General features: G+C 40.6%; 1 protein-coding gene across 1 annotated transcript in view; it reads left to right on the forward strand.

Annotated features, from left to right (window-relative positions):
- Window positions 1–13,303: 13,303 nt before the first annotated feature.
- Window positions 13,304–13,379, forward strand: part of LOC111145071 (hexokinase domain containing 1) — a 40,109-nt gene continuing 40,033 nt past the window's right edge. Inside the window, exon 1 of the mRNA XM_022499684.1 lies at window positions 13,304–13,366. Coding sequence (XP_022355392.1) covers window positions 13,304–13,366 — 63 coding nt within the window. The remainder of the gene's footprint in view (window positions 13,367–13,379) is intronic.

Genomic DNA, 13,379 nt, shown 5'->3' on the forward strand with positions numbered 1-13,379 from the left:
CATTCAAGAAGCTACTTTGGTAAATTTGGGTAGAGGAGGTGTTCTTGAACTTGGTCCTTCAAGGCCCCTCTTTTGCAGTCTACCTTAAAATTTGACACCATGTACTCACTATCCACTTCATGCCCTTAAGAAGCCCCTGGTGCTTATGGAAGTTCTGGAAAGGCTTGTAACCTTAGTGACTACTTTGAACTGCTGATTGACACACTGTAATTTGCAGTGAAATTGATAATCCCTGCTGGAAAGTCTCAAGTCCTTGTAATTAGGCCAAGACATGTATGGTATGTGTGTGTGTATGTATATGTGTGTATACATCCATATTTTAAGATTTAATTTGTAATGTTCACACATTTCTTTGTTTTAATAGCTACATACTCATTTTCTTAATATGTATATCACTTATTGTTATCCTTTTAAAACTGGTAAATAGGGGCACCTGGGTGGCTCAGTCCTTTAAGCATCTGACTTGAGTTTTGACTCAGGTCAATCACAGGGTTGTGAGATTGAGCCCTGTGTGGGGCTCTATGCTCAGCGCAGAACCTGCTTAAGACTCTTTCCCTCTCCCTCTATACCCTTTGCTCACACTCTCTCTTACTCTCTAAAAAAACAAAACAAAACAGCCCAAAAAACGAACCTGATAAATAGATGGATGTTTATCACATTGTATCTATAAAATTCCCTTTGCATATAAGTATTTGAAGTGTAATAAATTTAAAACAAATTCATGATATAAATTCAAAACAAAGCTTTCTTGGAAATAACTTTCCCATAAGCCATACTTCCATACATTAATTTATCTCTAATCTGTATACATAAGCCAAATAAGCCTAAGCTATTAAAAAAATATTTTTTGGTCAAAGGACGGTATACACAGCTTGAAAACCAGAGGCAAGTACAAGCCACTCTGTTACCTATTCTAGTATTTACCTTGTTGGTGCTACAGAATTTGTATCTCCTATTTCCTAAGTTATTTTAAGACATTAGCTATTGATTTCCTGTTACTGTAGGTGAGGATTTAGCTTTCTTAAATCTTAAGTCATTAATTCTCTCCATTTCCCTTCTTTTTTTTTTTTTTTTTTTTTTTTTTTTTAAAGATTTAGCTATTTGAGAGACAGAGTAAGAGAACGTGCATGAGCCGGAGGAGGGGAAGCAGACTTCCCACTGAGCAGAGAGCCTGATTGCAGGACCTGAGATCATGACCTGAGCCAAAGGCAGGTGGTTAACCTACTTAGCCACCCTGGAGCCCCTCCATTTCCCTTTTGATACAGCTATTCTTTTTTTTTTTGTTTTGTTTTGTTTTTGTTTGTTTGTTTGTTTTTACCTTTTTGGGGGCTGTTAAATCCATATTTAGCAATTATGTTCATGATTTTTGTACTACTTTATAGGTCGTTTCTCTATTTTCTAAACTATCAAAATCTTAGTTTATCTAGTGTTTATTTCTTAGAGCTCTTTATTATTATTTGATAATTCCATTTTTCCTTTTGAAAATAAGAGTAACAATAATATAATGTCTGTGTCTTGAAAAGAAATTTTTAGATGCACATTTAAAAAGAAAGATTTAGATACACATCTGAGTCACAGAATTCAGAAGAAGAAAAGAATATGGCACTGAGGGAAAAAGAAGGTAAGAATTTTGTTGCTTCACATGAGAATGTTGGCATTCTAACAGCTGACAGTCCCCAGCTCTAAGAAATAGATGCATTCAGTGCTCGGCTTCTTATGGAGAGACTTGTCTATTAGAGGAGAAGAATCTCTACCTTGTGAGATGATGGAAGAAAAATCTCCCATGACTTGGTCTTTTAAATTCTGCACGGTGATTTAATTTCATCACCATCTGGCCCATGTACTGTGACTTGTGACTTTACTCAGATATCTATACAAATTCATAAAAATGATTTCCAGCTGAATTGCCAATTCTGCCTGCTGTTATTTAATTTTTAGTAATATTAGAATTCATATATTTTCTTCATAATCTTTTAACTAAATCTTGCCCTGATCTTAACGCTATTCTTGCCCTTTTTCCTAGGCTAATGCTCTTCTTCCCTTATTAATGTAATAAATCATATCTTGTATTGTTACAGCAAAGTTTACAATATATGTGTATACATAACTTCATTTACTGACGACCCTGGTATATAGTATTTCTTAGAGGCAGTCATTAGTTGACTTTAAACTGTTTGAAGCTAATTAAGAATGTTGTAAAATGTAATCAGAGAATATAAGTATTTAATACTATCAAAGTAAAAAATATTGGAAAGTGTGTCAGAAAGTATGCTTTAAATCATTCCTAGAAAGTATTTTTATTTAATTAATTAATTAACTAATTAATTAATTTATATGTTCAGTTAGCCACTGTATAGTACATCATTAGTTTTTGATGTGGTCTTATTAGGAAATGCTTTACAGATTTATATAAGCTTTTTATCAATTATGAATTTTCCTCATTAGCCCAAAGTTAAATTTCTCTTTTTGAACTTAAAACTCTTGCTAGGAAAAAAGTACTGAATTTTTTTTTAATGTCATATAATTCTTCCACCCCTTCCCTTCCAGTTCTATTGTTTTTAGTTATTTTATTCTAATTTCATGGATGCAATATCTTACTTCCCTAAAAATACTTTAGGTTTTTTTTGTGTGTATGTATGTGTTTTTTAAAGATTTTATTTATTTATCTATTTGTCAGAGAGAGAGAGAGAGAGTGCACAAGCAAGTGGAGTAGCAGGCTCCCTGCCTAGCAAGGAGCCCGATGCAGGGCTTTATCCCAGGACCCTGGGATCATGACCTGAGCCGAAGGCAGCTGCTTAACTGACTGAGCCACTCAGGCGTCCTGATACTTTAGGTTTTTTAAAACTTTTCTTCTGTCTAATATATACATAATTTTTTTCTTGCTTGGTTAGATTTTTTAAAAAAGATTTCATTTATTGAGAGAGAGAAAAAGAGAGGGGAGGGAAGGGGAGAGGGAGAGAGAATCTGAAGCAGACTCCACACTGAGCGCAGAGTCTGGTGTGGGGCTCGATCCCACAACTGCAAGATCATGACCTGAGCTGAAATCAAAAGTCAGATGCTTAACTGACTGAGACACCCAGGTCCCTCTGGTTTGATTTCTACCTTTACATTTGGTAACTCTTCTTGAGTGTCTAGTAATCTTTGGCTATGTTCCCATTTAAAAAGTGAATTAAGGGCGCCTGGGTGGCTCAGTGGGTTAAGCCGCTGCCTTTGGCTCAGGTCATGATCTCAGGGTCCTGGGATCGAGTCCCACATGGGGCTCTCTGCTCAGCAGGGAGCCTGCTTCCCTTCCTCTCTCTCTGCCTGCCTCTCTGCCTACTTGTGATCTCTGTCTGTCAAATAAATAAATAAAATCTTAAAAAAAAAAAAAAGAGTGCACGATTCCGCCAAACTCCACATGCTTTAAAAAAAAAAAAAAAGTGAATTAAGCTAAGCTCTGTTGATACGGATAGGGCTTATTGACTTCAAGGTTTTAATGTAGGTTGATTGGATCATAAGCTGGCTTTTTTAAAATTAAGAAATAATTGACATATAACATTGTATAAGTTTAAGCTGTACAAGGTGTTGGTTTGATATATTTATATATTGCAATATGATTACTGCAGTAATGTTAGCTAGCACCTTTATCATGTCATATATTTCTCATTTCTTTTTTGTATTGAGAACAGTTAATATTTAATCTCTTAGTAACATTGAAATTTCTGATGTAATACTGTTGACTAATCACTTTGTTATACCTTAGATCTCTAGAACTTATTGATCTACTTGTTACAAGTTTGTACCCTTAAACTTCTCCCCAAATTCCTCGTTCCCTAGTGCCTGATAACTGCCATTCTACTCCCTGTTTTTACAAATTCAGTTTCTTTTTAGTTTCCACCTGTAATGGGTACCTGGGTGGCTCAATGGGTTAAAGCCTCTGCCTTTGGCTCAGGTCATGATCCCAGGGTCCTGGGATTGAGCCCCACATCGGGCTTTCTGCTCCGCGGAGAGCCTGCTTCCTCCTCTCTCTCTCTCTTCCTGCCTCTGTGCCTATTTGTGATCTCTGTCTGTCAAATAAATAAATAAACCTTAAAAAAATTCTTAAAAAAAAAAGATTCCACCTATAAGTGATGTCATACAATATTTGCCCTTTTCTGTCTGACTTATCGCACTTAGCATAATGCATTCAGGGTTTGTCCATGTTGTCACAAATGGCAGGATTTCCTTGCTTCTCGTGGCTGAATGATATTCCTCTTCTTTTTTAAAAAAGATTTTAATTTGTTGGGGCGCCTGGGTGGCTCAGTGGGTTAAGCCGCTGCCTTCAGCTCAGGTCATGATCTCAGGGTTCTGGGATCAAGTCCCGCATCGGGCTCTCTGCTCAGCAGGGAGCCTGCTTCCCTCTCTCTCTCTCTGCCTGCCTCTGTCTACTGTGATCTCTCTCTGTCAAATAAATAAATAAAATCTTAAAAAAAAAAGATTTTAATTTGTTTATTATTTTATTTATTAATATATTTATTTATTTGATTTATTTTTAAAAAGATATTTATTTATTTATTTGACAGAGAAAGAGAGACAGCGAGAGAGGGAACTCAAGCAGGGGGAGTGGGAGAAGGAGAAGCTCCCTGCCGAATGAGCCAGATGTGGAGCTCAATCCCAGGACCCTGGGATCATGACCTGAGCTGAAGAAGACACCCAGCAACTGAACTACCCAGGTACCCCTCTTCTTTTTTTTAAGATTTACTTTATTTTATTTTTACTTTTATTTTTATTTTTCTATTGTCTTCCTTGTCTTTCATTCCTTTTTTTTTTTTTAGTACTATGTTAGTCACCATACAGTACATGATTAGTTTTTGATGTAGTATTACATGATTCATTGTTTACATAAAACACCTAGTGCTCCATGCTTTGGAGAGAGAGAGAGCGTTTGAGACCAGGGAAGGGGATGGGGCAGAGGGAGAGAGAGAATCTCAAGCAAACTCCCATCGAGTGTGGAGGCCAACACAGGGCTTAATCTCAGGACCCTGAGACCATGACCTGAGCTGAAATCAAGAATTAGAGGCCCGGGGCGCCTGGGTGGCTCAGTGGGTTAAGCCTCTGACTTCGGCTCAGGTCATGATCTCAGGGTCCTGGGATCGAGTCCTGCATCGGGCTCTCTGCTCAGCAGAGAACCTGCTTCCTCCTCTATCTCTCTCTCTGCCTGCCTCTCTGCCTACTTGTGATCTCTCTCTGTGAAATAAATAAATAAAAATCTTAAAAAAAAAAAAAAGAATTAGAGGCCCAACTGACTGAGCCACCCAGGTGCCCCAAAGTTATAAAAAAAAATTTTTTTTTAAAGTAGGTTCCACGCCCAGGGTGGAGCCCAGTGTGGGGCCTGAGCTCATGACCCTGCAATCAAGATCTGATCTGGGATAAGAGTCAGATGCTTAACTGACTGAGCCACCCAAGCACTCTAGTATTCCTTCTTTATCCATTCACCCATTGACAGACACTTAGATTATTTCCTTATTTTGACTATTTGTGGATAATGCTTCAGTGAAAATATGTGTGCAGATATCCCTTCATGATATTGATTTCACTTCCTTCTGATATATACCCAGGAGTGGGATTCCTGCAATATGTGGTTCAATTTTTAATTTTTTGAGGAGCTGCTATACTATTTTCCATAATAATTGTACCAATTTACATCCCCATCAGCAATGTATCAGGGTTCCCTTTTCTCCACATTCTTGCCCACACTTGCTATCTCTTGTCTTTTTGATCAAACCCATTCAAACAGGTGGGAGGTGGTATCTTACTGTGGTTTTGATTTGCATTTCCCTGATGATTAGTGATGTCCAATACCTTTTCATATTCTTGTTGGCCTTTTGATGTCTTCTTTGGAAAAATGTCTGTTCAGATCTTTTGTTCATTTTTAAATAGGTTTTCTTTTTTGCTATTATGAGTTCTTTATGTATTTTAAATATTAGTCCCTTATCAGACATGTGGCTGGTAAATATTTTCTACTATTAGATTAGTAGATTATCTTTTCAACTTATTGGTTTTTTCCTTTGTTGTGCAGAAACTCTTTAGTTTAATGTAGTCCCACTCGTTTGTTTTTATTTTTGTTGCCAGTGCATTTGGTGACTTATTTAAGAAGTCATTGCCTAGACCAATGTCAAGGATTGTTTTCCCTGTGTTTTCTTCTAGGAGTTTTGTGATAATCTTTGATCATATTAAGTTACTTTTGTGAGTGGTATAAGGTTAAGCGTCCAGTTTTATTCTGTCGCATGTGGACCTGCAGTTTTCCCAGCACCATTTATTGAAGAGACCATCCTTTCCCTACTGTGTGTTCTTGGCACCCTTGTCAGCATTAAATGTGGGGATTTATGTGTGGGCTCTCTATTCTGTTCCACTGATCTATAGGCCCATTTTTAATGCCCGTACCACAATGTTTTGATTACTACACCTTTTTTTTTTTTGAAGATTTTATATATTTGGGAGAGAGAGAGCACCAGCAGTGGGGGGAAGGGTAGAGGGAGAAGCCAACTCCCCGTTGAGCAGGGAGCCTGATGCAGGACTCAATCCCAGGACCTGGTATCATGACCTGAGCCAAAGTCAGACACTTAACTGACTGAGCCACCCAGGTGCCTGAGTATAGCTTTGTAACAGCTTGAAATCAGGTTTTATGATACCTGTTCTTTCTCAGGATTGGTTTGGCTATTGGGTTATTAGCTGGCGTTTTTAGTACATTCTCCAAATATCAGGATCTATAGGGTTTAAAAAAAATAAAAACTTAAAAAAAATTTAGGATAGTTTTAGAGGTGCAGAAGAGTTGCAAAAGAGAGTACAAAGCTCTCATATAGCCTATACCCAGTTCCCCCTGTTGTTAACATCTTATATAAGTGTGCTCTGTCTGTTATAATTACTGAGCCAATATAGATACAATATTATTAGCTAAAGCCCACAAATTGTTTAGAGTTCCTTAGTTCTTAACCTAATGTTCTTCTGTAGCAGGATCCCATCCAGGAGACATTGTTACATTTAGCTATCACATGTCATTGGGCTCCTCTGGGCCCTGACAGTTTCTCAGGCTTCTCTTGCTTCTGATGACCTTGACAGCTTTGAACTGGACTAGTCACATTTTCTATAGAATGTCCTTCATTTGGGATTTGTCTGATGTTTTTCTAATGATTAGACTGGAGTTTCGGTGTTTGGGGGTAAAGTGGAGGTAAAGTGCTATTCTGATCATATCATATCAAAGACACACACTATCAGCATGACATCCCTGATGATGTTGACCTTGATCATCTGACTGAGGTAGAGATTTAGCAGGTTTCTCTTGTATAGTGATACCCCTGTCTCCCCTTCCATATCGAATTCTCTGGAAGGAAGTCATTGCAGCCCACACTTCAGGAGGGGGCGTTAGGCTCCACCTCCTTGAGGAGGAGTTACCTACATAAAGTATTTGGAATTCTTCTGCAAGGGAGGTTTGTCTTTTCTTCCCCGTTTATTTATTTAGTCAGTTATTTCTTTATGTCAGTATGGATGCATGGATATTTATTTTACACTTTGGGTTATAGTGCAATAATACTTTTATTGCTCAAATTGTCCTATCTTTGGTTATTTTGAGGTCTTTTCATTGGGTTCCTTGTATCCCTTTGACATGTTCCCAACTTTTTAAAAATTTTTTTCTTTTTAGCATTTACTTATTTTCAGGCACAAGATGCTCCAGGCTCATTTTGTGTGTACCCTGCCCCCGCTCTAGAATCAGACATCTTTCCAAGGACCCCAAGTTCCTGTGTTTGTGTGTGTGTGCGTGCATGCGCAGAATGGTATTAGAAATTTATATCTGGGTAGCAGAGGTGTATGTTGCTACTGAGTATCATTGCTTCTGGGGTCTTTCAGCTGACAGAGTAAGGAAACAGGCAGGTACACTAACCCAGGTACATATATTTATCTACAAATATTTATACATCCATGTGTGTATATATCCATATGCACCTACATTAAGCTAATCATGAGTTTCTACTGATGTCTTCAACTGTAGTACAGTAGCGTGGATCATGGTAGCCCTCTCCCCTTGCTTGTCGGTAACCTCCCACCACAGCAGTGAGAAAACCACCTCCTGCCATCCTGCCTCCATTTAATGATCCAATTCCAGTGTCCACAGATAGTGGTTTCAGAATGGTTCAGCTGAGCTCCCAGGGGAAAAGCGTTAGCAACCAGACTGCAGCACTCTACTTCTCTAGCTACTGTACCAGGGCCTGTAGGAGGTACAGAAAATAAACAGGAAACTGTTGCTAAGTGGACGTTCTTTCTCTCATGACTTTAACTTAGTGAAATAGCAGGAGCAGGAACCCAAATTTCTGAATGATTCTGTTAAACAGCAGGGGGCAAACGACCCCAGCAGAGCCTCAAAACCATGCCTTCTATGGGAGGGACGACACCGTGGGGTTGCTGGAGAAGTTCTCTATACTCTGGAGCTGAGCAAACATGAGCAGGAGGTTCAGGGGCAGGTCTCAGGGGCCCTGGAGTAAAAAAGGGAATGAGTTTAGTTCCCGTGTGTGTAGTACATCTCACTCTTCCTCAAGCCCCAGTTACTTGGGTATAGTTCCTTTTGCCATTGGTCCGGCTGACTCCACTCCCTTCCAAATGTACTGAGGTCAGCATCTTTTCTCCCCATTCCCTTCAGTAAGGCTATCTCACACATTTGTGATACAGTTAGAGTCTTCTGTCCATCTGCATTGCACCCGTGATCTCCTAAGTATTTTCTTAAATTCACCTATGTTAAATTCATTCTTTGTGTTATAAGGTTCTATGGGTTTTGACAGTCATACTGTGTTATGTATTTAATGTTACGGCATCATGCAGGACAATTTCCCTGCCCTAAAAAAACACTCCTGTGCCTCACTTAATCCTCTTCTTCAGACCCGACAGCCACTGATCTGCTTATTGTCGCTATAGTATTGCCTTTTCCACATCTAAGGCCATTTAGTGCTAGCAGAAGAAAGACTGGATCCCCACTGAGGGAGAATGGAATGTATACAGACAGATGTCTGCTGGCAGAAACTGGGCAGAAAAAAATGGTTTGGAGTCTCATTGTTCAGTTTCAGGGTTTCACTTGGTGGCCGTATTTTCCGTCTTGTGCCTCATTCCCACTGCTCGTGGTGCCTGGGGTCCCAGGTCCAGAGGCTTTGGCGTTCAAGGTCTCCAGAGATTAAAGCCTGCACTGTCTGGGAAGGCTGGTGGTTGGTCAGCCACCCATTACTTTAGGTGGAGAAGCACACCTGGTGCCAGCTTTTTTAAATATAGTCTTTGTAGCCAATCTCCCATTTTTGGTTCTACATCTTGCCTCTTGCTCTTCCAAGGAACCAGGGCCTCCGATTTCTGAGCATTTCTAAAGTTAAAAATGTCATCACTCATTTCTCTGCAAAATCACCCTCCGCAGTCACTTGAGTTTCAGTGTTTCCTCTGCTATGCTAGTCTCTATCAGTTTTCTGTCTTCCAAAATTATGCTAAGACACTTCTCTTTTCCTGGTGAGTTTGCCCAGTGTTTAACCAGAAGTCCTGTTTGGTTTTAGAAATTTCGTATTTTGTGCAATTGAGATTGTAACTACTGTGAAAAATGTTAACAGCCACAGGAATTGCATTTCCTTGTAGGACTTGTTTCTCCTTGGTATGTATTTTGCAAATACAGTTCTTAATGTAGTTGTGATAAAAATAATTGTGTGCAGTTAATTTCTCCATGAGCATTCCCAACCATTTCTTGGTCAGGAGTGAACCTACAAAAAATGATCAGTAGCATTCTTTTGAAACTTGCTGAAGTTAACATTTCTGCTTCATTTGTGGTTGCTCCTAGAGACACCATCGTAACTGTAACTGTTGGCAGGGTTTGGAAATTTCTACATTGACTTTCTTGTATGGAAGTTTGCTCTCTTAAACATTCTCTTATTCTTTTGCAACAAGTGGAATAACAGTACGTTAGACTAATTAATATTTCAGACACCTTAATTTTGGATATATCATGAAAAAGAGTACGGAACAGAATTCAAGATTATTTTCTTTAGTAACAGGAATAGCATATTTATAAAATTCCTAATTGTTCTAGTAATTCCAGTAAATGGAACTGGTATCTTCTAATGGTTTATGGTTGTTTTACTGAGTGTACTGAAAGGACTGCATGCATTTTCTTATTCTAAGGGACCAAATGGGATGAGATGAAAGAGCAGTTTTAGGAAGGGGTCTCCTTCTTAAAAGTGAAGAAGGTGATGGCTTAGATTAAAGAAATGCTTTTAATGTGCCCACTGTGGGCCACATGGATTCTCTTATGTGATCTCATTTACTTTTATTCTCAAAATGACCGCTGGGATAGCTATGAACCCTTTACAGATAGGAGCCTGGAGCAGTTGTCTTCAGCGAGGACAGAGCCAAAGTGGGATCCCAGGACATACACACTCTCCCCTGTGTGGCCTGGGGCTTTGGGCTGCTTTTCCCAGCTTAGGCTCCATATTCCCCCATACTTTCCTTCCAGGTTAGTGAGAGCCAGTATAACACATGAACTCTAAAGCCATCCTACCCTCATTCAAATATTTATTCCACCATGTACCAGTTGGGCCCCATGCCTCAGTTTCTCCGCCTGTAAATCGGAGAGAATGAAATGATAGTTGCTGTGGGAATTAATATTGAAGACACTTAGTATATATTACTCAGGTGTTTACTAAATAAGTGGGTAAATTCTGTTATACTTCTAGTCCTTCTGCCATGCTCAGTACTTAAAAGTAAGCAGACATTATCTTTAGGCCTTGCCATAAGGGGAGAGTTCTAGGAAAATAGAGATGTGTATAGAGGGGAGAGAGTTTCCCTTCTTACATGGAAGATTTGAGGCAGACTGGTACTATCCTTTAACCAAAATCTCACTCAGCAGTGCCAACCCTCAAACGGGTGTTCTTAAATAAGATCTACGTGCTTGTAAGACTGGCATCCAGGTATCCTTGAATGACTACATAGAAATTTAATAAGAGTGGAAGATTCCAAGGGTTGGACTGGGATAATCCCAGGTGAGGAATGGTAAAATAAGCAAATCGTTTTGTCTTTATAAATCTGAGCTAGATGGTTCCAAACGTATGTGATCCTTGTAGCTGTGAAGCTTTTCGGCTATCTTGGCTCACTCAGACCCACAATGGAGTTGCTGATGTGCAGACATTAAAAACGGAACGATGCAACAGATGAACGCCCTCTGACAGCCTCTGCCTGGTTAACATTCCAGAGGCTCTCTCTCTGGTACACACAAGCAGCCAGGAGACATTTGGGTGAGGCTCTGGGTCTTTTCCTCCCAGGCCGTTGTAAGCGCTTATCCCCTTATCCCCAGGGCGAATGGATCAATGACGGCAGATGCCATGCTGCGCTGCAGAGGCTACCTTTTAAATGGGGGAATTAAGTCTTTTATCACCTGTGGGCAGGTCACCTGCCTCAGGGTGTTATCCGCAGCCTGTAGGACTCGGGCAGAGCACGTCTGTTTCAGAATACCAACAACTCCACGTGGTTTGGGGAACTGAATAGTTTTAGCAACCGCAGGTCAACCTGTGTTTGTACAATAGACAAAGTAAAGGAGCTGAAAGAGAGTTCATAGTCTGAAGGGTCAACAGGCTGGAAAGGCTAGGGTTTCTGAATCTGGGAGACACTTGGAAGTCTGAGGAAAGTATCTGGAGTGATTTTAATTGAACACTGTGGTTACGCTAGACTTGCAGTGGCCCGTACCCATGGTGGAGGGGGAAAGGGCGCTAGCTGGAGAATCAGTGGCTTTTGAAGAGGCTGCAGTTGAAGGTTCTTTGACGAGGCAAGTGCTCGTTGATCCCTGGATTCACGAGATTGTGTAGCAGAAAAGCGAACAGAGCTGAGGCTGCTAAGCCGACGGGGAGAACCCGTTTCTTCCCTTGTATTGAGGAGCAGGTGCTATGAAGGCACGAGAAACACCGGGGTGCCCAGCAAACCTGCTTTCACATCCGGTCCGTTGCTCATTTTAGGAAGCAGTTGATTAATACATGAGAAATTATGGTCAGGGATTCCTTCATTTGTTATTTCCCCTCACTGGGTGGCCTGCCGGAACGACATCTCTGTATTTAGCTATCCAAGTAATTAGAATTCTTGACAGCACCTGACAGAAAGCTGCTGATATTAATAATTACTGGGTGATCGATCATCTATTGCACAGAGGAAGAAGAGAGGCTATATCACATACCAGTTAAGAGCTGGGCCCTGGAATGAAACCACTGGTTTTCATTCCTCACTGTACCATTTATAGGCTTTGTGATTTTTCAGTAAGTCACTTTCTCTTTTGGGGCCTCAGTTTCCCCATCTATGAAATGGGAACAGTATGTGCTCTGCCCTCACTAACTGCTCATGTTAACACCGTAGTTGTTATTGATTGTGTGACCACTGACTGTGGGAAGAATGCAAAGTCTACTGTACCCACACATCAGCCCCTTTCTGTGTCCTTCTCACATCAAGTATGATGCATGAGATGAGTGAGTAAACCAGATGTCTTCATGGTGTGAGACGTTTCCTGTCTGTGACTTCAGTCTTTCTCTCTAGCAGCAGCTTTCTGGTGAGCAGCCCTGACTTCCGTTCATCCTCTCTCATGGATATTTTTTCCTGGGTCACCACCTGTGCAGTCAAGGTATTCTGGCTTATCATTGTGGGATAGATAAATTTTTATCAGTTCTTTTCCATTACCACGGGCTCTTAGGCAAGAGCCCTGCTCTATCACAAAGAGAAGGATTTGCCCCAACATTCTTGAAGTCTTCCTGTCCAGGGCAGTGTTTAGTCTTAATTAAGACAACACTGCAGAGGGGCAGGGAGTCAGGATTTCCATCCCTGTGTTGAGAAGAAAAGGACTCGAGAGAAAAGGCCGAGACCAGACATTTGCAGAGCTGCTCAGCTGGTTGAAAGTTGGCTTTGTTTAACTCCCAGCTTCTCAGAAGATTTTCCTCGGCTGAGTGGGCTTGGTGGAGCCCTGGCTTGAGAGTGTTGCTTAGCAACGAGATCTTGCAGCACCCAATTCTCCAAAGAGTCAAGCGACCCATCCCCTGCCTTCCCTCTACCAACCCTCAGCTACCATCCCAAGCCTCCTATTAGACAATCAAGTGTATGCCGGAGGGAGGGACCAAAGAGAGGGGGTGAAGTTTAATCATTGAACTCTAAACAGCCTGGAGGTATTTAATCTGTAGCACCCAGTTGCCAGAGGCCCTCCAGCCTGAACTGGGAGCGGGCAGCACTCCGGAGACACAGGGGTAAACACCGCACAGAAATCTCTGCCCATCTCAAGAGAAACCAAACTTGGGGGAAAATGTTTGTGGTACACTTGATGGCGTTTTACTTCAGCAAGCTGAAGGAGGATCAGATCAAGAAGGTAAGGACTCACA

This window comes from Enhydra lutris, unplaced genomic scaffold (assembly GCF_002288905.1).
Source record: "Enhydra lutris kenyoni isolate GAN:26980312 unplaced genomic scaffold, ASM228890v2 scaffoldscaffold12, whole genome shotgun sequence".
Taxonomy (NCBI): domain Eukaryota; kingdom Metazoa; phylum Chordata; class Mammalia; order Carnivora; family Mustelidae; genus Enhydra; species Enhydra lutris.